At 41.1% G+C, this 24464-nt stretch overlaps 1 protein-coding gene across 1 annotated transcript in view; it reads left to right on the forward strand.

Annotated features, from left to right (window-relative positions):
• Positions 1-24464, forward strand: part of SLC13A4 (solute carrier family 13 member 4) — a 35774-nt gene that overhangs the window by 6269 nt on the left and 5041 nt on the right. The window contains exons 2-13 of the mRNA XM_034779883.1: positions 2111-2239; positions 7430-7566; positions 8139-8320; positions 10612-10666; positions 11517-11556; positions 12256-12333; positions 13794-13984; positions 15341-15460; positions 19820-19921; positions 20982-21083; positions 22568-22665; positions 23791-23921. Of these exons, the coding sequence (XP_034635774.1) occupies positions 2111-2239; positions 7430-7566; positions 8139-8320; positions 10612-10666; positions 11517-11556; positions 12256-12333; positions 13794-13984; positions 15341-15460; positions 19820-19921; positions 20982-21083; positions 22568-22665; positions 23791-23921 (1365 nt within the window). The remainder of the gene's footprint in view (positions 1-2110; positions 2240-7429; positions 7567-8138; positions 8321-10611; positions 10667-11516; positions 11557-12255; positions 12334-13793; positions 13985-15340; positions 15461-19819; positions 19922-20981; positions 21084-22567; positions 22666-23790; positions 23922-24464) is intronic.

Here is a 24464-nt window from a genome sequence, read left to right on the forward strand (position 1 = left end):
GCGTGTGTGTGTCTGTGTGTCAGATTTTGAGATCAGTGAGTATGTGGCAAGAGGGGGTGGTCAAATCAGTGTTTGGGGACCTTTATGATGGCTAGCTCTAGCCAAAACGATCACTCTCATGAGCTACAAACTCACGCTCAAAAATTAAAACAGAAATTTGTGATGTGTAGAGATATAAAGGAAAAGGAAAAACCACACCATTCCTTAATCTTACAGAAGTCATTGCTATCCAAAGTTCTGGTATAGACAGAATTGGCAACAATTTGATAAGTGTACATTTCTAGCAACGGAGATAGCTGGTGTAACACCATGCAAGTACCTTTTCTAGGCAACCTGGATAATTTACTGTAGTCTTCCAGCTTATTTTTCAAACAGACGTATGTCTCTTCACTCTCTATCACTGAGTCTCTATCGTCTGAGTCTCAGTGAGTTATGCTTAGAGTTCTGGGAATATTTACTGCTAACAACTAAACAAATTTAGCCTCTTTTTCTGTTCATGAATTATCTTCAAGCAGATGTCAATTTTCACCTTAGCTGGTATAAATTGACAGCTCTGTGGAAGTTAAAGGAGCTATGAACATTTACACCAGCTAAGAATCTTACCATTATTCATTATTGAAAATTATCCATTGGATGGTTTGTATGAAAATATGTCACCCTATGGATTTCTTATTAAATAATCACAGACTGTTGCTTTGAGTGTTCACTACTCATAATTTCCTGCTTGAGCTGTGTGATTTGTTCCTACTCCTGGACTAGATGATTCCCAAAACAACAAAGAGTTTTCAGGAAGCCACGTGAAGTCTTCTTGTGCCAATTGACGGGTATTTCTAACACTTACCTTTTCCACCAGTGAAGTATTGTGTACAAAAATTACTGCAGAAAAAGAAACAGAGAGCAAATCACAGGGGACTTGAATACCCTTTAAATTAATTCGTTTTTATTCAAATCAATGTTTGTGAATATCTGTTGACAGTACTCCCTGGGCTCTAGGATCCACACTCAACTGTTTCTTTTCTGTAGTTCAGCATATAATACCATCCAGAACTCAACCCAAAGAAAATGTTTACACAAATTAGTATCTGTCATAGCTTCTATTTGTTTAAAAACTTCAGCCAGCTCTTTTCAGCGGCCTAGGTTTAAATTAGTTGTCATTGACCTGACTTTAATCCTTATTTCTGAAAATGACATTAAACATTCACAATTCAAATAACAAAGAACATTAAAGTAACTGAAATATAAATAGTAAAAACAACAGTTTAATTAAATAATATAAACTAGGAGTACCCAAGCTGCCGTTAGACAAATACAGATTCAGATTGCTGTGCTCCAGCTATATAATTTCATTGGAAATTCTGGACCACACAGGAACTATTACAATTGCATAACACACATGTATATTTTGTTTGGTTCTTAACCTTAATACAACACTGGTTCGGAGGCTAAACTTTCCATCAGAAGGTTTCACTATTCTATAGTCTGGAATCTGGTTGAATTAGGAAAGACATTTTCTCTCATTCTTGTACAAAAATTTATCACAGTTACAATGTCACTACAGGCAAGAAAAAGCAATTGGAGTGTCTAGACTAGATTGGGTTAGAGTGGATGAGATCAAAGACTAACTTTAATATTTGTGGATTATGAAGCATGCATTTGGGAAATGGGAAGTCTTGAGACTCAGAGGATTGTGGTTTAATTGGTAGCAATTTGAAGTGACCATTCAATAAAAATAAATTCTTGATTTGGCTTCAGAATTGTATATTTAAAATTGAAGTAACTTAAGAAACTGTGTAACCTCTTTAATTGTCACTCTTTATGCTCTTCTTTTTACCCCAATTGTTTTCCTAATCCATTTCTAACTTGTCACCCGTATAGTCCTTAAACTCTTAGTAGCATCCTTCTCTTTTAGAATTTCTTCAATCCTCTAGTGGTAGCCCACAATTTAGTCCCAGCTAACTGGCTCTTTGGGAAGTCCCCATAATATGGTCCCCATGGACCATGGTGTAATCTAATCACCTGTGACTGGGCCCTCTCTGTGGACACATTTGCAAAGGCTGATGCAGCAGAGGTGATTTCAGCGATGTCTAACCTCAGTGATTTCTCCCTACAGGAAGCCTCATGTGCCTATGTGCTGATAGTGACAGCTGTGTACTGGGTCTCAGAAGCGGTACCGCTCGGAGCTGCAGCCCTAGTTCCTGCTTTCCTCTATCCTCTCTTCGGAGTCATGAAGTCCAGTGAGGTAGCTCAAAGTGTACTTTTGAATCACTTCTTCTTACTCTGTTAATCGTTTGCAACAAACAATTCAGGAGGGCAACAGGGATAACAGGGTGCTAAGTGTCCTAAACATGTAAAAAGTAGGCCAACCATTAGCTTATAGAAGGAACATAGTATGACATTCTGGGGTGCAATCTAGACCGATGTGGAGCTATGTCACCCCTGCCCTGCAATCTTGGGTGTCTCACAGTGCTGCTGTAGCTTCCAACTTGGATCACTCACAATTAGCTTGCCAGCATTCAGGTCACACACGCAGTGTCTTTGTATAGCCATAGACCTGGTCCATCAGCTCTGACCCTGGCAGCTTGTCAGCGGAGACCAGCCACACCCTGGCTTCCACGAGCCTGGGTTACTATTTGCAGGGTGACCCCAATATACTCCCAGTCCTGAATTTCCCCCCAAAACATGTGTTCTGCACTGTCCAGCCCTCTCCTGGACAGTCCAGATATATTAGGTCTGATGCCCTGCAAAGGAGATCCACACACAACAGTTTGTTACCTTAAATGAAGTTACCCAAATAATTCACAACACTGGATTAGTTTTAATTAAAGAATAAAATGAGTTTATTTAACTATAAAAATAGATTTTAAGTGAGTACAAGAAGTAATAAGGCACTAAAGTTAGAAACGATTACAAGAAAAATAAAGATAAAATGCTTTCTAAACTTAAGAAAATAGACTTGGTTCAAGGTGAAGTTCTTACATGTTTTCAGTGCTTTGCTGACTAAACTCTTAGGCCAGGATCTGTTCCCAAATTCCATAAGTCCATTTGTTGTGTTAGGTGGCAAAGAGAGATGAATAGGGAGAGAGAACTTGGCGTGCTTTCCCCCCCTCACTTTTATAGTTCAATCACCCTTTGAAATGCATCTTCCTGAGAGGGACCCCTAGATAAAGTTCTTTCCAGCTGAGAGCAAGGAGACACGGAGTCTGGTAGGGAGGGGGATTATTTTGCTGCTGTTTGCTAAGATGCAGACCTATTTGTTCCTGCCCCTTTTCCTTGCCAAAGAATGGCCACTTGATAGGTTATGGCCCATCAGCTTTGATGACACCTGGCTGTGGGTTCAGTTTTTCCTTTGTCTTTGAGAAAGAGGTTTACCCACTTCCCAGACTTGTCCGATAAACATACTTCAGTCATGATTTCAGCTTATGTTCATAACTGTGAATATAATGTTGTTACATAAATTTGATCATGAAATTATTGACCAGCAAGTTATTAGTTTTCAAATGATACCTGACAAGGCATATTTTACACAAATATTATTACAATAGTGTATAGCAGGGGTGGCCAATCTGCAGCTTATAAGCCACATGCGACTCTTTTACAGTTAAAGTGTGACTCACGGAGTCCCTCCCCCCATTCTCTGACAACCAGACTGTCTGAGGGAACTTGGGGCTTCTGCCCCGTGGGAGGATGTGGGAGGCTAGAAGCCCTTAGCCTCGCAGCCCGCCACCCCACCACAGGGTTAAAGAATTGAGCCCCAGCAGGCATACCCCAGCTCTTGAACTTCTGAAGATTGTTCTATGCAGCTCGGAGAGTCAATAAGTTTGTCCATCCCTGGTGTATAGGATGTGAATACAGAGGTGCATTCCATCACATAGAAATATAGGAATGGCCACACTGAATCAGATGATTTGTCCATCTAGTCCAGTGTTCTATCACCAACAATTCTCAGTATCAGCTGCTTCAGAGGAAGGTGGCAGAAACCTTGCAAAAGGTAACTATGGAATAACTCTTTCCCAAGGAAAATTTCCTCCTGAACCCCAATACTTAGAGGCTGTCTGATCTCTGAAGCAGGAGGATATGCATGACTGATATTAATATTTATTATTATAACTAGCGACAAAGAGTCCTGTGGCACCTTATAGACTACCAGGTCTATAGACTTCTGTTACTCTATAAGGTGCCACAGGACTCTTTGTCGCTTTTTACAGATCCAGACTAACACGGCTACCCCTCTGATATTATAACTAACTATTCTTATCTATATAAATGTCTGATCTGTTTCACAAATCCAGCTAAGCTCGACCTCAGTGATTGATATCTTGTGCCAATGAGTTCCACAAGCTGTGTGTGTTGCGAGAAAAAAAGTATTCCCTTGGATCAATTTTGAATTTTCTTCCTTTAATTTTCATTAGTTATCTTGAATTATGGGACTAGGGACTTTCATTCATGCTATCTACATTCTTTATAGAGTTTTTCTTTTGTTATTGTTCTCGGTATGAAGGTCATAGTCAGCTTATTAGAGCAGGAAGCACACGGCTTATCTACATGAACAATGTGTATAGAAGCCAGGAAGTCATACTCCTCACTCGGAGCGTAGATTTAATCTAAATGTAATACAAGGCCTGAATGTAAACTGGTACAGTGAAGTGTACAGACAGCCTGAAACTGCTCTGCAAGGTGTGAAGTGCCCTGGCGATCAGCAGCGTGCCCTGGTGATCAGCAGTGAAATGGCTAACTGTGTTGACATGGAAAATTACATAATTAGATTACAAGGTTATATTTTGCACTTGTTACACAAGCTCAACCTGCCTCTTACTTGTTCCCAAGTGCCAAAACTCCAGCTGTGCCCTATTCAATTGCAAGGCCCTTCATTTTCCCCTAACTTCTAAACAGCTACATGTTTTCAGTACAAAATTCTGCAGCATGCTGCAGATTGAAAATGTATGGGCAGCATGCTCCCAATTGAATTTAATATTTAATTTAAATAACCACAGGAATACTCGACAGACTGCTTTATTCATTTATCAAAAATAAAATGAAAACTTAAATTAAAAATAAACAAAAACATAAGCTGAAACTGTTGCAAAATTTCCAGTCTGCTGCACTGGAGTGACACAGAACAGAGGTTCTTGCCACACAGTTTACAACAAATATTGCTCACAGGGCCATGTGCGTGTGTGTGTTATATTCATCTGTTTCTCAAAAATACTGTAAAAGGGATAAAGGGAAACAATTGAGTCTTTGTGCTGCTAGTTCGATAGATTCCTTTCATTCAGTCTAAGAACTTTTTTATTAAAAAAATGCTGGACAGGGTGCTAGGGGGAAAAAAAAGTTAATGAGGCAGAAAGTAGTGAAAGAAAGCCAAAGAGGTGATATTTAACAGTTTCTGGCAAACACTTAACCATGATGGCCAAATCCTTTTTAGTCACCATGGGAATTTCTTAAATAAAAATAAATAATTTTTAATAACATATGATAGAAATCTTGACCCCATTGAAGTCAATGGCCAGGCTCCCATTGATTTCAATGGGGTCAGCATTTAACCCAGTGGTTTCAAACCCTAACCCTACATTTAGTTAAATACATAGTTGGGTGTCGGGTTAAATGTGTACCTACTTTTTTAAATATTACTTCTTTGGGATCATCTCCACAAGGAAAATAAGAGTGATTTTAAAGTGTGGTAGCTGATAGGTGATTGCTAAAGCATTTAAAATCCCAGTGTAGACAGGGAAAGTTGTAGTATTAACTGTTAGCTGGTCCTTGTAAACCCTTTCCTGTGAATCCTTCACCTCAACTAGCTAACATGTTAAAACTACAAATTGCTCTGTCTGTATTAGTGATCACATTTTAAAAATACGCCCTTTGTTCAAGTGTGGAAGAGTCCTTTGACTTTCTTGAACTAGCAGCAGGCACAGTTGCCAACTCCATGAGTTCTGCGGGGCTGGAGCACCACTGGGAAAATTTGCGGGTGCTCCGCACCCACCGGCAGCCAAGTTCCCCCCACCCCCTCCTCATCTCCTCCTCTCCTGAGCATGCCGGATCCCCGCTCCTCCCTCTCCCAGCGCTTCCCACCTGCTGCCTAACAGCTGTTTGGAGGCGCTTAGGACTTTCCGGGAGAGAGGGGGAAGAGTGGAGACGCGGCGCACTCGGCAGAGGAGGCAGTAAAGAGGTGGGGCAGGGGTGGGGACTTGGGGGAAGGGGAAGGAATTGGTACAGGGGCGGGGCCAGGGGTGGTGGTCGGGGGTCAAGCACCCACGGGGCAGAAGGGAAGTCGGCGCTTATGGCAGCAGGAGCTGCAGTTGCACAGCACATCTGAAAACCAGACCCACCTATTTACATGCTGAAATATGAATTTAGATGCTTAACTTCAGGTAACTAATTTTGAAAATTTAGACTTTAGGGACTTAACCCAGCAAATCTGTGGCTGTCAGGAATAGCGCCTAGGCATCCTTACTTCCTTTTTTTTTTAACTATGGAGAGGCAGGATGGTCCAGTGGTTAGGGTACTAGTTTAGCACTCTGGAGACCTAGGTTCAGTTTCCTGCCACAGGCTTCCTTTGTGACTTTTCAGGGAGAAATGAGGCCACAATTTGGCTCTAAATATCTTACCCAGGGTCACTGAGAGAGTCTGTGTCAGAGCAGCGGGTTGATGTTTATTATACAGGCATTGGTAGTGACTCCATAGTTAAATTTGCATGGAGATTTGCTATGAAATCATGATTAAATCCTGTTCTGTTTTACACTTTGGTGATGGAAATTTGTCCCAAAATTTCCGGAAAATTCTTCAAAAAGCAATGGCATTTTCAGTGTAATTTTTTTTAGTAAAATAGCTGCTGATTTTTGTGCGCTCTCTTTCTCTCTCTCACACACACAAACACACACGTGCATGATCAGTGGCCATTACACACCAACATTTCAATCTTTACCTGGTTGGGTAGAGTCAACATGTCTCTGGGGGCTTTTCTGTGGTTGCATTTTAGCCCTGGCTTTCCTTATGATTAAACAGAATTAAGTGGGTAGACAGTAAAATCCCCAGGTTGAGTGAGCACTTCAGAAACTGCCACGTTTATACCTATAGTGGGAATCAGTAGGAGATGTTTTAGTTTGGGTCTAATCAGAACATTTAACACATTACAAAGCAAACCCTGTTCACAGAAGTAAGAGAGAATCACGACTTCTCTCAACTTCTCTCAGTCTCTCCAAAATTGAGAAACCTAGTGACAGGTGGCATGAGACATATTTTAATTTATAAACACCAGAAGAAAGAAAATTAAGATATGGTATTTTGACTCATAGGTTCTCCAGTTCTTCCACCTTGCCAGCATGTTCCCTGCTTGGAAACAAGTAATATAAGCGTCTTCACCTTCCCAGCATGCTCTCTGCAAGTAACTTTCACTCTGTGATTGCTTATCTCCCGCTTGCCTTTCCTGCAGGTGGCTGCAGAGTATTTCAAGAACACAACTTTGCTCCTCATGGGGGTGATTTGTGTGGCAGCTTCTGTTGAAAAGTGGAACCTACATAAGCGGATTGCCTTGCGTATGGTCATGATGGCTGGTGCGAAGCCAGGCATGTGAGTGAATCCTCTGCCTTAGAGCATTAAAGGATACAGGCATCAAGTTTAAAAATAAATGACCAAATATTAATTAAATCTAATCCTGTATGCTTTTCAAAAGCAAATGATGTCATTACCCATAATGTACTGTACTTTTCCAATCAAGTGCCCTAAGTCAATCTATGATGATCTTTTCATGGGCTGAAAATTTATGAATTTTCCTGTCCTCTCTCTCTCTGCCTCTTCTTTTTGCCTTTTATGCCTTCACCAGTACGCTCTGTTCATTGTGCTCTCACACTTCTTTGGTTCTTGCCTCCTCTGTTTGTTCTCTCCTTGCCTGTTGTTTGATGTGTACAAAATACTCATGATGAAATGCAGAATTTCCTGTTTTCATGTTATAATGAATTCATAGTCAGGACATAGGTGAGACTTAAATGATGCGTTGTATTGCACTGGGGTGAATTTCAACTTGATGCAATCTAATATATTTGTAAGCAAAAAGAATAAATAATAAATAAAATATTAGAAAAGGGGATCACATGAAAAGTTGTAAAAGTGTCCCAAGAGGGCTGTTCTCTCCTGCGTTCTAGGTTACTTCTCTGCTTTATGTGCTGCACAACCATTTTATCCATGTGGCTTTCCAATACCTCCACCACAGCGATGGTGATGCCAATTGTGGAGGCAGTGCTACAAGAATTAGTGAATGCTGAGGAGGAGCATGAGGTCATCGGTACTGCAGGCAACACCATTTCTGAAGAGAGGGAGCCAAAAGGTAGAGGATGATATGAGTAATTTTCCTTTTACTTTTAGATATTTAAGGCTGAATCCAGCTCCTGTAAATGGGCATAGATCCATGGAAGTCAGTGGAGCTATGTGATTTACACCAGCTGAGGATTTGGCCCGTGTTATCTATTTTCATTTATTTTATATGCGATGCTTATTTTATAGCCTTAGGGGTGCTTGGCAGGAGAAGTGGAGTTAGGATCCTGAGTAGGCTAAAGGAAGCTGAGGTGAGGGCATCGCTACAGGACAGATTTAAGTTGTAGCTTATTCACAAGATTTCAGTGAGTTCTAACTATATGGAAAGTTTGACGAGTCTGTGACAGGACAGAGGTAAGGTTGTTTTGGTGCCCTAACTCACATGTTTGGAATTATTTTACGTTTAAATGGTGAATTTCCAGGGTTGATAATGCTTAGTTTTCAGACATTTATAACATCCGTATAGTGCAGTTTACCCTAAATTACTGATATGTACTCTCAACATAGTTTTTGTCTAGGAATTTCCTTGGTTGTTTTTGTTGTTGTTTCTTTTAAATGAAAATGTTCATAGAGAATGTTCCCATGTGATATCTCTATTGATTTAAATATGTGAAGTATCCACCTTAACTAGTTTATTTAGTTCTAACTTTTGGGGAGGAGGGTGATATTTTCTGCTACACTCTGGCTGCTTTACCCAACTTGAAAACAGCACAAAACAGCCAGAGCATACTGGCCAGTTAACCTGGGTTTACAGCTGCTTTGTTTAATTGGAGCTGTACAAAACACCTTCAGTTTCCCCCCTCCCTCTTATCCTCCAAATTCTTACTGCCTTTTCCACCTCCCTACACATACATCAGTTGCCTGCACTCCTCTACATTCCCTGCATGAACGAACACACACACACACACACATATATATATATATATGTGTGTATATATATATATATATATAATATACACAACTTAGTTTCGCCACCCTCCTAGTCTACCTATTGAGTAGATCTGGTGCAATGGATACAATGGATACTTTTGAATATTTAGGCTTAATGGTCATTTTGTGCCATTAGTTTTCATAACTGAAAGTTTTTGTGTTACAAAGAAATCCCCCGTTTCCAAAATGGCCATCATCTCTCATTGCTGTCAATGAGCCACAACTTCTCTCAGAGAAGACAGTGGCCATGTATGCTTCACAGAGGCAGAGGCACTCAGTACCACTGAGAACAATGAAAGTTCTGGACCATCTGCATCAGAAGGAAAATAGCTGATTATGCCTTGTCTAGTATTCCCATGGATGAAACAAGTGTGAGAGAGAGCTCTCTGTCACAACAGGGCATAGTTAAGGTTCTTTGGGTCTCTTAACTGTATTTCCAAACCTTAACATGTTTGGATTTCTTTAAGTGTAACTCTAACTCTGAATAACATCTGTTCCTGAGCTAATTTACAACATCACTGCAGTGTTTTTTACCCTTTGTTGCTGAAACATACTCTCAACCTTACCTCCATTTTGATGTAATGTTTTGTCTGGGAATTAATAATGGAATGTCTTCATTCATCATTGAAAAGCTTCCAGGACACAGAGGCACAGCCCAGAGGCATGGAAGCAAAGGTGTATTTAAGCTGGTCAGGGTCTGAAACAACCCTTCTTCCCCCACACCACCACCACTGCCATAAAAGTTGACAGCTGAGGGAGCTGATCTAAGGTACAGCAACCCAGTCCTTGTGGCCTATGGGCAGCTACACAGAACCTCCATCATGCTATGTTATGGCCCCAACCCAACCCTGGCATGACCCTTATGCTGGGGGCTGTGAGAAGGCCTGCACAGGGCATCCTATAGCTGTCCAGTTCAGTACTTGCGCTAGAAGAATTCTCCACCTGTCAGCTAAGGGGCTTTTTTGCCCCATTTGCCACTGCAGGGGCTGTATTGGGAGGGAAAATCCCTCCTTTAAAAAAAAATGGAGGTCTTCCATCTTAGTACTGACCAGATTCAACCTTGCTTAGTCTCTCAGATCTAAGACTGAGGCTATACAGCTATAGTCACATAGAGTGTGTTACTGTTAGGTCTTTATTGGCAAAAGTTAAATAAACAAGAAAATATGGAGTAATAAGATACTGCATTAGGTCCCCGAAAAGAAGGAAGTGTTTATCGAAGATTCTTTCTGGATTCATTTTACATTAGCTCCTGCATATTCATGGACACAATTCTGAATTGAAGCCAAGGAAATCAGCTCATCTCCCATCTCTGACAGTCTCTCTCTCTCTCTCTCTCTCTCTCTTTCCCCTCCATCCCTCTACCCATTACTTTAGGTCTCAGCGAAAAACATGGCCAAGCCTCAATGGAGGTCATTTTCATCAATGAGGAGTAAGAACGAATCCTGTGCATCACTACTGGAGATATGAACCTACACAGGTTGCAATGAGATGAACATAAGAATGGCAAAAGGAAGGGCAAACAGAAGCTTGCAAATGAACATTTTAGATGTGCTTGAAGGGAAAAGATTATGCAAGGAGTGGGGTTAGGGTAACAGATGTCCCTATTTTATAGGGACAGTCCCCATATTTGGGGCTTTCTCTTATATAGGTGCCTATTAACACCACGCCCAGGCCTGATTTTTAACACTTGTTAGGGTTGCCCTCCAGGATTGTCCTGGAGTCTCCAGGAATTAAAGATTAATCTTTAATTACATATTATGTCAGGAATAGGTCCAACCAAAATTGCTATCTGGTCACCTTAAGTGGGGTTAATGTAATGATCTGGATCTCACTATGCTGTGATCCACAAGCCACACAAGATAGATGTTAGTCATGTTGCTTTAATGTTAGTCACGTTACTACTGGAAGGTGCTCAGATGTTATGGCAATGAGGGAGGTATAAGGATCTACACAGAATAGAATAGATTAATAGTGTTGGGTTTTCCAGTGATTCCCTCCACTGTGATAGTGATATTAAAGGTTTGGCCATAAACACTGTTGGTTTCATGGAGGTGGAACCCCATCATCATAGAGCTAGAGATAGACCCTTGGAACAAAGTGATTCTTCCCATGTATCTAGCTGAGATGTCATTGAGATGTCATAATAAATGGAACTTTTCACAACTTCAGCAGATTTTAGTTCTTGTTCAGGTGCTCCACTACCCACCCTGAACATGTGCCTTTTGGGATAGCTGGGAAACATGCATTTAAAATATATATTTTCTTTTCTTTGTTTTTAGTGCTACGACCACTGACTTCAGCTCCCTGGTACATACTAAGGTATTGTGATAGGTAGTACCTACACCATGTGACCAGCACTCAGCTCTGCATTATAAAGCAGTACAGCAGGAATGATCAAAAGCACACTCCTCTATCTTTAATGGGAGGTAGTTCTGGTAGAGTCCATGTATTACAGCATGCCATGCTTTAGCTGGATCCTATCAGCCTAGCTCCTGAGATTAAGATGGAACACTGGTTCTGTAGTTTCTGTGGTCCGTATCTCCATCTTACATGAGAGGCTGTGATTAGCTCAATTGATTAGTGAGTATATGTAGTCCATGGGCTCCTAGCAAGTAGCAAATGTGGCCTTTTGTTCCGCAAGATTTGGGCACTGCTGCAGTCAGGGATGTTCAGTCAACTAGAGCACTCTAGTGGCTAACCGTTCTACACCTTATAAAATCAAGACTCGGGTGCTTCTTGCAAGGTTTATGTTGGATTCTACCATCACAAAGCTGCCATGGTGACAGGAGATGAGCTAAACTGACCATTTAATTTTTAAGATTTTTTTAAAGATAAAAAGACCTACTTTTATTTAATCTGCCTTATTACATAGAATAAGGTTTCAGACAAATTGTAGTTGATTTATTGGAAGATTCTCTGCCTGAAATATTCACAAAGCACCCTTGAATTTAATTCTAAGTGCCTTCTGGAATTAGGTAGAGAGTATTGTCTAATCAAAGGACATTTACCTTCTTATAGAATATGAATGGTGTGCACATGATAGCCAACCCAATTGGAACTGTGAATCCCCCAAACAAGGGGCAGAATCTACCTCAGGTAAGAGGTGGTAATCTTCTGGGGGAGACAAGTATCACACATTCTTCCTGGGTTCAGGTTCTTACCTTGTAAGTAGCTTTCCATGAAATCTTTGCCTCTGCAGTCTCAGAACATTTGACGATTAGGCCTGTGCTGGTTCCTCAGATGGTTTCCACTTTTTTAGTCCCCCCCTTCACAGCCCTGTTACATCTTTTTGGTTTCTTTGATGAGGTGCTCCTCACAGGCTGTTCCCAAATGCATTCAGTATCATATATTCCATGCTATGGCTAAACAGTTTCCATTTCTGTTTTGCTGTTCCACTTTGTCCTCTGACAACCCACCACACATGCAGCACACACTCACAGAGACACTTCTGCCAATATACCTCAATCCTGATCTGCATTTCCTTCTTCCAATCCTGGGCATGCCTGAGGCAGGACTTCAATTACATGTATGCACTGTTTTTATGCACAAACAGATGCCCAGCAGAAGTGAGACTCGGGTTTATACCCAGATCCTCAGAAAAGCTACTGCACTACCAATGCCATTGAGCATTCTCCCATCTCATACCGACATTCAATGGTTATTTTATAACCACTAAACTCATTTCAGTTTTGACCTAATACAGATTTGAACCAGGATTTTCATGAGACAGAGTGCAGGAGGATTGATAAACTCATAGCAGCACCATAATCCTCATAGAAAATAAGCCCATTACAAAGCAATAGAATTATATTATGGCAAATGAATCCAGCCTCTCTGCTGCTGAGGCCTTTTTCCTGAGCCTACGTAGAGCCTTTTCTTTCTCCCTTCCCTGCGCTACAAGTGATAGGTCTCTAGGAGTGGCACCTTATTATTTTCAATATAACACTTTAATTTCCCAGAACCATGCACTGACAGCCACCACTATGGAACCTTCTTTTTGTCACGCTGCCTTTTGCAGCCATGTTTTCATTTACCACTTCTCTCTGGGACATACCTAATGCTTAGCTATTAGGCTATCACAGCTAACTATCTTGCACGTTCCCCCTCCTAATATTAGATTGCTAATTAGAGGTTATGACTCATGAGTCAGTGTGAGGGTGGATAGTCTGCCAAACATTGCCTGGAAGCTTCTAACATGCCTCAAGGATTATATGTTCTTAAAACTGAAATAATAGAATCTCCTCCTCCCAGCTCATAAAGGTTTCCTGGTATCCAGTTGAGATCCCATTGAGGACTGGAATAGGGCCAGACTCTGATCAGAAGTCTGATTACTGTTTATCCTGCATTTTGGTTGCAAATCAAGCAGTTTGGGGTCACTGGACAGGTCACTAGTTCTGATCCCAGTTAATTCCCATGGAGAATAAGCTGCCTGCTCTTTCACGGGCAGGTTATTTCTTTGTAACCTGTAGACATCTTGGCACTCAAAGTTTCCCTCTGGCCCAGCCAGGCTGTTGGTAGTGTCTAATACTCCTTATGGCATGTCTTTCTTCTTACAGACTCAGATACTTGTCCTGCCTCCTAACCCCAGAGATCTGGACCTGAGCACTAAATACCAGTACCAGTCCAGACATGATCACATGATCTGCAAGTGCCTGTCCTTGAGCATCTCATATGCTGCAACCATTGGGGGATTGACCACCATCATAGGGACCTCCACTAGCCTCATCTTCTTAGAGTACTTCAACAAGTAAGTGATATTGCACAGTCTCTGTCATTACATGAGGGACTTGTGCTGGAGTAACTACTGTCACCATGATGACTCTATCAAAGGGAAGATATTCTCTTTATAGATCATTTTGCTTCTATCTTGTATACTTTCTCTTTGTATATACTTTGTCTCCTAGGGCTTTATTACTAAGGGTATTTGACTGAAAGCAGGATCTTTGTTTCTTATGTGCCCATGCCCAAATGGGAGTTGACCTCTTTTGAAAAGATCTGGCCCTCTATTATAGTGGACACATGCATGTACACAGACGGAATGTTTGTTTGCTTCTTTTATTAGAAAAAAATGCAAAACTACTTTGAGGGTCAGAGATAATTTCCCAGACTAACTTTTGAAATGACATACATGGTTCTTGTAAAACTGATTCTGGTGGTGAACTCTTAATGGAAGATTTGGGTTTTCAAGCACCCTCAAAGAAGACGTATTAGTGTGCCTTGCTATTATGACACTTCCAGCGCTTTTGGGTTGTCATGAGATGCACTGCTAAACAGCTTTGCCAGAGTCCAGTCTGCTGCATTAATTATTTTATATTTTGTGGCCCAAGACCACAAGTACACAGAGATCATGAGTGAAGTCCTGGTGCTATTGAAGTCAATAGAGTTTCAGTAGGGCCAGGATTTCATCCCTTGTGCTTGCCTGTACCTCTGAAATTATCAGTACCTATGCTATCATTTTTTTTAAAGAACAATTCACTGTATTGAAGCAGTTTGTGATACAACTAGGATGAAAGGCACGATGCAAAAACAGTTGTATTGCATTATAACGTCCATTCACTGGTAAATTTAAATTCCATCCTCAAACTAACCTGTTATTTCCATTTATATGGTTGTTTTTACATGTCATCCAGACTGCCCCAAATATGAATCAATTTGTTTCCATCACAAACTCCTTGGAGCAAAGAGATATTTTATGCAGATGTTAATTTCTGTTGAGATGGGCATCAGGATGTATTGATCTGTGAGCTTCTCGACTGAGGTTACTACATATATTCGTGACATGTTTTGAATCTATATTACACTGGGCCAAATTAATCCCTCCTGTAGTAGCAATAAAAATATGTACCATTAAAACATTTCTAAAATGTCTGGGGTAAACGGAACACATGCTGGTATTTGGTGTGGTGTTGATATAAAGGCTAATTTGGCAATCATTTGGGAGTGGCTTTGCTATGCATGTGTAATACAGTTATCACAAACTCATGCTAACACAACCCTTATGCCATGCCACATGGCCATATATGTATGCATAGATGCATGTTGTGGGAGTCTGACCATGCATCCTGTGGCCTTCTTATCTCTTATACGGTCTTTTTCTTTACAGCCACTATCCACATGCTGAGGTGGTGAATTTTGGAACTTGGTTCTTGTTCAGCTTCCCCATATGCCTCATCATGCTGGTCTTGACTTGGTTCTGGATGCACTGGCTGTTCTTGGGATGCAAGTGAGTGCAGGCTGCTAGAACTGTGTGGGAATCCCAGGGCTAAAACAGCAGGGAGTGCCACAGCTTCCTCCCAGTGCTGATGCTGGCCCACTGGGGGTCCTAAGCAGGAATATTTTGGGGCTCCCCACACAACACATACTAATAATTAATAGGGGGCCCCCCTTGAGCTGCTCAGGGCCCTAAGTAATTGCTTAGTCTGGTTATGCCTAGCACCGGCTCTGCTGGGAACCACCATTTTAGAGTTCACAAAGGCCCTAACAATCACAAGGGGCAAATGCTGAGTCACTGTTGCTTCCCCTTACCAGGGAAGTGGGTCCAGTCCACTTCCTAGAGAAAGTGTCCTTTCCTAGTAGCACTGGATGTGCAACAATGGACTTTATTGATGCTTGAGTCCAGTGGCTGAATAAGGCTGATGAAAATCTGCTATACACCATGTTTATTTTTGACGGGAACAGTTTTAACACTGCACTGCCTTGATGAGGGCCATTAAGCAACCTTCTGATCAGAAGGTGCAACTGAAAAAAACAAAAGAAAAAGAAAAAGCCAGTTAGTAAAAACATGATCACGTCCCTCAATCTGCTGGCAATGCCCCTACTTATACAGCCCCAAATGCCGTTAACCTTCTTGGCAACAAGGGCAGACACTGTTGACTCATATCCAGCTTCTCATCCACTGTAATCTCTAGGTCCTTTTCTGCAGAACTGCTGCCTAGCCATTCGGTCCCTAGTCTGTAGCAGTGCATGGGATTCTTCCGTCCTAAGTGCAGGACTCTGCACTTGTCCTTGTTGAACCTCATCAGATTTCTTTTGGTCCAATCCTCTAATTTGTCTAGGTCCATCTGTATCCTATCCCTACCCTCCAGCATATCTACCACTCCTCCCAGTTTAGCGTAATCTGCAAGCTTGCAGAGGGTGCAGTCCACACCATCCTCCAGATCATTAATGACCTGGTCAGTGGACTTACTTTGGTGTCAAACCAATGTCAATGACAGGGGAATAAGGCTCAATATATCTGTACTTATACTGGTATAAAGGGCCATAATCATGGTGCTAGAGACAAAAATCCTATATTTATCAACAGAATAGGTGAGCAGTGAGAGTTAAAGCTTTCCCTCACTCCCAGGCTGAAGGCAGGAGAGGGAATTCAGTCTCTATGATTACTTTAGACTAGGGATGGCCAAACTTACTGACCCTCCGAGCCGCATACAACAATCTTCAGAAGTTCCTGAAGGGAACATGCCTGCTGCAGCTCGGGGTTTCAGCCCTGTAGTGGGGTCGTAGTCTCCACCTACCAGACTGTTTGGGGGAACTCGGAGCTTCTTCCCTGTGGCGGGGTGGTGGGGCTAAGGGCTTCTGCCCAGCAGGGCCAGCAGGGTCTTGGAACTTCAGCCCGCCGGGGCACACCTACCAGGGCTCGGGGCCTCAGCCCCACTCCAGCTGAAGCCCCGAGCTCCAGCAGGCACCTCCCATTGAGCTGAAGCCTCGAGACCACCCTCCCTGCTGGGCAGAAGCTCTTAATCCCACCACCCTGCCACAGGGAAGAAGCTCTGAGTTCCCCCAAACAGTCTGGTAGGCGGAGAATGGGGGGGAGGTGTGGGGGTTCCACAAGCCACTCTTTAACTGTGATAAAGCTGCATGAGGCTCACAAGTCACTGTTTGGCTTTAGACCGTGGCCTCTCCGAGGGAAAAATAAAGCCAATTGTGAGGGCAAGAGGGAGTTTGGCTGACATCATTAACCTATTTCACATAGGAAAATGAATAGCTGTTAAATGATAATGACTTCTGGTTGCTACTGATCTTGAGTGCATTTGAAGAGGTAAATAGCTCTGTGTCCTTTTCTCAATCAATCCCTTGAGTCTTCTAGTTTCAATGTAAAAGGCTATAATAAATTATTTCTTTTTTAATCCTGAGAGGAAACAGGCCCTAACATGACTCTCAGTTCCTTTATTTTTTTAATAAACAGCATTGAAATTCCACATTCCATCCAAGAATTCACCCTGATTAATGTTATTCTAAAGAACACCAATGAACTGAAGCATTATTGACCTTTTGTGAAGTGTTGGTTGGTTCCAAGCCTCTTTAATCTCCAACTCCTATTCTCTGTGGTTCATTAGAGAATATGTTAAGTTAGGAGTCTGGTTATAATGCTCTGCCTGCAAATCCTTCTAAGACTTGGCAAGTGATATTGGTAACATGTTGAAGCAATGTTTAGTCTAGTGCTTGCTGATGGACATCTATGGAATTCCTGGTAATGTTCACGCCACGTATCCTTTTTAATAGGGCATCCACTGTCAATCTCTTGTCCCTAGCTAGTGCAATGACTGGAACAGCTTTACAGATTTTCTTTCTAGCCTAGAAACTCAAGTTCTTGGATCAGAATGCAGAGTCTAGCCTTTTTGTAGGTCAAAGAGGGAGGGAAACAGGCCTACAAAGTTCTTCCTACCTGAAAATCAGGGGGGAAAATATTGTGACCCCTCCTTGGGACAGGGGAAAGGGTAGTTCACAGAGACACAGCTTTTCACTTCAGCTAGTGCTGCACAAAGTAAGTATTGCTGCAAATATCTAAGCATCAGTTTTACAAAGGTATTTTGGTGCCTAGAATTGCAGGTAGACACCAATGCAATTTACAAAAGCATCTAAGCAGGTTAGGTGTCAATCTCCCATTGGAACAGAAAAGCAAAATGTTGCTACAGTACTTGAGAAGAGGGTAAAAAAAGCTTACAAGCATCTCAGTTTAAATAAATGAGTCCAGACTTTGTGACACGCAAATGCAATTTTCCATGAGCCTGAGGGCTGCACCTAATTTGCATATAAATTTGTAGGCAGTTTAAATGCACTCAGCCATAAAATGTGCTTGTATTTGTATCTCCTTGATAGAAATATAGAAATTGTTCACTGGCAGAACAGTAGGATCATCGGCTTTGACTTTACCCTTCAGTTACAGAAAGAGTGGAACCTTGCAAGAGTAATCCTGGTTTAAACAGTGCTAGAAATATCGAAGGCAGTTATGTCAATCTCATGGACAGCAAACACTGTAGTTGTGGGGATTCCCAGCGTACAATGGGTCATTCAGTCCTTTGTTCAGAGCTTCAGTTTGTAGCAAAGTTCCTCCAGAGGTAAGAAGCAGGATTGAAGACAAAATGGAGAAGATGCAGCTGCCTTTTATAGTCTTTTGCCATATGGCCTGTGCTTCCTTTGTTTCAAACACAAGCTGCCCAGCACATGGCTTGAAAGCCTTAGAGTTCTCTCCATAGGCATGTCCCTGCATGCCTTGCTGAGTCACAAGGTGTATCTGCCTTCTCTCAATGGGTCAACTCTATAGCTGATGGTCCTTAATGGGCCATCAAGCAGGCTAGACAGTGCTGTCTGGGGGTGTCACCCAGAAGCATAACACAAGTTTTGAAATACAGACATACATACCTATAATCCATAATACAAAGGTGACACAAACATATAAACAAGATTATCATATCTGGCAAATTATAACATTTTTGCAGATACCTTACATGGCATATCTGGCCTAACTCATTACAATTTTACAATATTGATATTCATAATATCCTCAAGTGTCCCCCAGATTCCATGCAGCATCACACCTTTACCAGACTACTTAAAGCAGAAAAGGTTGCACCCTGAGCTTTCAAGAATCATACTTTCTTCACCAAGTCAAATGGGATTAGGTAGACAGAATCCCTTTTGTGTGCACTATTCAGAACGCTATTCCTGGAAGGGGACAACACATAGATCCACTATATAGAAAAACTAGTCCCATTTTAGAACAAAATTTCTATATGTTTTGGGCCCACAACCTACCCATGATGTGGTATAAAGTGGTTGTAACCTGCCCTAAACAGGCACTGTAAGAACACAGGATACTGTGCTCAATGGACCATTGATCTGACTGAGTATGGCCATTCTTATGTTTCTAAGGATTGCCTGGCATAGGGACCACCTGGATGTTGCAGGTCTGGTAAAAATTGCCTAGTGAGGGGAATGTGATGGGGCATGGTGGAGAGGAGGTAGCATGGCTGGAACACTAATGTGCTCCAGTGATTATGATCTGGCATATTGACCCCTTGTGTGTTATTACCAGCTGGGATTATTTAGAACAGCCCGAAGACTGCTCATGCTGGGGGTTGAACTGGATCTCAGCACCCCTGGGAATTGGATGAGTGCAAAAATGGTATACAGCAACCTTCCCCACTTTAGCGCTCATGTCCTGCACCAAGCATAGCTCAGCCAGCCACAGGGATTAGGTCCTCAGCTATCTCATCTGCTGCATAATTTGCATACTATGGTATCTTCATTCTGAAATGTGACTCCCTTCTCTCATATTCCTGTGCTAAATTATCCTTCTCAGTTTTAAAGAAACATGTTCTGTGAGTAAGAAGAAGAAGACCAAACGAGAAGAGATGTCAGAGAGGAGAATTCAAGAGGAATATGAGAAACTGGGGAATACTAGGTAAAAAGATCATATATTCTTGTGGAATTTGCCTTTCATGTGTTGAAACCCATCTTTTGTTTTGTCCTCCAAGTTGAATTTGTCTTATATATGTTGGACTTGATCTCTCAATTCTTTCTCCCTATTGAATCAGTCCTACATTTTGGAACTTATTTCTCTTTCCTTTCAGGGTAAGTGAGTGGTCCACTCTAAAGATACATCAAAACCAGAGACTTGAATAAAAACACCTATGATTTTTTTTTAGGGGAGGTGGGAAGAGGGCATTGGCTTCAGACTCAAACCCATAGATCTTGATTTGCCCCTACAGTTAAGGTTCCAAAGCAGAAAGGGGCCTATTTTCCAACTGCATATCAGATGTGGCAAAGAAAAGCTAAATTTTGCAAGATGCCCACCTTTCAGGATGGGAGCTATCTCATGAGATCAGCTCTTCTTCAAAGATTTCTCAGTGTTCAGTGAAAGTTCATGAGATCAACTTGCAAGATTTTAGCATGATCAAATTTAAATCTAAATCTTAGCCCTTATTCAGCCTCTAAACCGTGAATCTGAACCCTGAATAAAATCTAGATCAGAATAGCAACTCCTCAGCCCATCTCTAGTCTAGTATTTGTTTGTGTTTAAAGTAGTGATGTTTGTTTATTTTAGTATCTGTAATTATATTTTCATATGCTTTTAAAAATCACATAGAAAACCATTTACAATGCAGAAATAAGGGAAAATTTATTTTGTTGCCATATTTCAGTTCCTGGATCATTAGAAATACCATAAAAATACAAGATTTTGTATTTGTTTGGGCTCATAAATATCTCATGACAAATGAAAGTATAAATACAGATAATGAGATACTCAGCTTTATTTTTTTCTGACTTTATTTAGGTAACAGCTAGGACTCAAATGTAAAACCCTAGTTCAAACTGATCTCCTATTTTATTCTCCCTGTAGATTTTTTCATTGTTTGTTGAAACCAATCTCTAATTCTTTTCTCTCTGTGGAATTTACTCCTGGATTTTGGCATTAATCTCAGGTTGTATTCTTGCTTTTTCTCCTCACCTCTCCTCCCAAGCTATCCTGAGATGGTGACTGGGTTTTTCTTCATCTTGATGACCTTGCTTTGGTTTACACGGGAGCCTGGCTTTGTTCCAGGCTGGTCATCTTTATTTGAGAAGTAAGTGAGTATGGTTGCCTCCTAATCATCTGCAGAGGAATGAAGTTCTGATTTTCCTGGGTTTCTAAAACAATTTGGTTGATTGGTTTTTGGCCATAGACTCTCAGGATGCCAGTAGCCATTTTGATCAAGGCTGGACCATATAGAATCTTAATGCTAAACTGAGGATGCTCACTATTTTAACTATACCTGTTCACACAACCAAAACAGTGTCCCTGTTTCTCCAGGTAGCAGGGTGACTCCATTAGACTATGAGAAACAACATGAGAAACTTGTTCCTAGTAGAAAAAATGGAAGAGCCCAAATTCTGAAGTCCGAAGCAAACAACTCTTTTAAAAAAACAATTTTACTACAAAGAAATCCCAAAAAGCATGTTTGCTGCTAGGTTTGATTGTTGTTATAGTTCAGAGTTCTGGTGTTTGGGGCTTGGTTTTGGATATTAGCACAGGGAGCATTAGATAACCTGCAGACTGTTTTTAAAGTCAGCATCATTCTCTAGATCATCCATGCAGAGAAACAGTTGGCTGTGCTCCCAAAATTTGTTTACTGACACTTGGTTCTAGTAAACATAGCTCTTTCTGTCACCCTCAGTTTTACCAGGAATACTACAGAGGGTTCAGCATTTAAATCCTGAACAGATCTATTGAGTAGATTCAGAGACTTTAAGACCTGAAGGGACCATTATTAGTCATTAGAATATTAATAATTCTTGAATAATGACTACATCTAGCTGGCACACAGAGGCTCAAATCAAGGAAAAACACCAATTTATTCCCTTCACATTTTGAGGTAAATTTTCTAAAGGCCATCTACTAAGTTTTCAGCATTGCAAAATTGCATGTGTAGAGCCCTGCGTGGATACAAAGTTTGTATCTGCATCCAATCTGCAAAAATGATCCACGGATATCTGCATCAGTGGATCCGAATATCTGTGGATATAAAGCGGATATCAATGGATTTGCAGGGCTCTATGCATGTCCACTGATATGTTTCCACACATGAGAAGTGCAAGCACATGGGCTTGTGACTAAATCTCTAACAACTTCCCACAGACTTGCATCTAAATCGTCCTAGAGTATTCACTTCAGTGAGCTACATTGATTTACATCAGCTGAGGTTCCCACCCAGTGTAGCCTTTATGTTACTGACAAAATGTTAAAGTGGTTGCCAGTTAAGCAAAGTTTGGATGGCACTGTTATAGAGCAATACAAGTACATCACATTCTTGTATTTGTGTTGGTGCTGGAAGGAGCTGAAATGATTTTATGCTTAAAGTATTTCCCTCTATAATATATAGAATAAATGTATGGCATGTTGTGTGGAGGAAAGGGACACCAAACCCAATAACAAAAAGAAAAGTAAAGAAAAGAAAAAGCTTGAGTAGCATGCTCAGCATGCTGTTGAGAACACGGGGTGTTGCACACACACTTCACTACAGCCCACTTTTAGTATAGCATTGCTATAATCACAATGTTTCTTTCCTAGAAAAGGCTACCGGACTGATGCTACTGTCTCTGTCTTCCTTGGTTTTCTCATGTTCCTGATTCCAGCAAAGAAACCATGCTTTGGAAAGAGGGATAAAGGTAAGACAAAGTCATCTAGAATGAGACTTGACACACTTTTTGACGGGAGGTTGTGATCCCCATCCTCTTATTTTATGGCTACATTAAGGTCCCAAAACTTATAACATAGGATCATGGTGTGGCAAAGGTTGAGAACGACAGTCTTTAATATTGCAGTTGAGTGTTGCAATAGTGCATGGAAATTAGAACTTGTAAAAAACTCAATCCTTGCCATATTTCAGGTTTAGAAGAATTGGGGAACTGCTCGGCACCAAAAAAAAAAAGTCTCCAATGTACTACCACTGCTATCTGATAACATAGATAGAGACTGATCCATTTTATGTTAATATTACTGTTAACATAGTCTTCTTGATAGCGATTATTATTATTTAACATTTACATTTTAGTAACACCCAGAGGCCTCAGTCAGGATGAGGCCCCCTTTGTGCTAAGCATTGTACAAACATATGAAGATATGGTCCCTTGACATTTGCTTCCATATATTTATTAGAAATTGTATGTATGTGTATATTTTTACATGGCAGATCGCCCTACAAGTATATACAGCATTTAGAAAAAAAATGAATTAATAGTAAATCCAATTCAACAAAAGACTCAGACCTCTAAAAGCTAATACTACCCTCAGGAAAAGACTGAGCAAATAGATGGACTTTGTATATTGTCCTGATATTAAACATACTTGGGCTCTGTTGGGCCAGGAAAAATTAATTCTACAAGTGAAGACCATCTTCTGAGAATGCACAACCACCAAACCTCAGACATTCAAGTCTAGGACTACACAGACACATCTGAAATACACACATGCACACACTTCTCAAATAGCCATTACCTAAGCCATAGGGCTATATAACCATCAATGTCAACCCCAGAAGCCAATAGGAAGCCAGTTCAGCCTTCAGAAAATTTAGGTACTATGCTTCCTGAGGCTGAAACCAAGGAGGTTGGCAGCTGCATTCTGCACTAGCTTTATCCTACAGATGGTCTTCAAAGGTAGTCCTACAGAGCATGCATTACAGTGATCCAAGCTAGAAGTCACAAAGTCAGAGGTCAGTGCAGAATGCTCAATATCTTAGGGAAATGGCCAGTTTAGCATTAGCCATGTACCTTTATTTTGCTTTGACATAGGAGATAGTGAAAATTCTACAGATATTAACTCAATGGAGCCAATAATTACATGGAAGGACTTCCAGAAGACCATGCCCTGGGAGATTGTAGTGCTGGTTGGAGGAGGTTATGCTCTAGCAGCTGGATGCAAGGTATTGAGTTAGATTTTCCATTCTTCTCTCTGAGAACTTGAATATCTAAAATACTTACAAGCCTGCACCTTTATTTTAACCTGTAGTGTTCTGACAATTCTGGTAACAAAATTACTACAACACTTTCAAAAGGGTATGTCACCTAAACCTTCGATATGCTCTTCTGAAAGTTGGTCATCTAGCATAATTCAGGAGCTTGGTGTGCAATCTCTTTCATGATGACTGGAAAGTAGCAAACAAAAGTCACAAAAACAAGTCAGCTACTTTGTTACAGTGTTACCATGGAAAACACTGCTTCAGCCTTCATACTCAAATATGAGTATGGAATGGTTTTGGTGATGACAGGGATTAAAATGAAATGAGTATGAGTGAATCAAATTAGATTAGCAACCCTAGGAAGTGAGGGCCTTGATTTGCAGAACTACGGCACATGAAATGGCATTACCATTACTTTCGTAGTAGCACCCACAGGCCCCAATCTGGGTTGGAGTCCCATTGTACGAAGTGCTGTAAAGACCTATATTTAGACAGTCTTCCCCCACC

This window comes from Trachemys scripta, chromosome 1 (genome assembly GCF_013100865.1).
Source record: "Trachemys scripta elegans isolate TJP31775 chromosome 1, CAS_Tse_1.0, whole genome shotgun sequence".
NCBI lineage: Eukaryota > Metazoa > Chordata > Testudines > Emydidae > Trachemys > Trachemys scripta.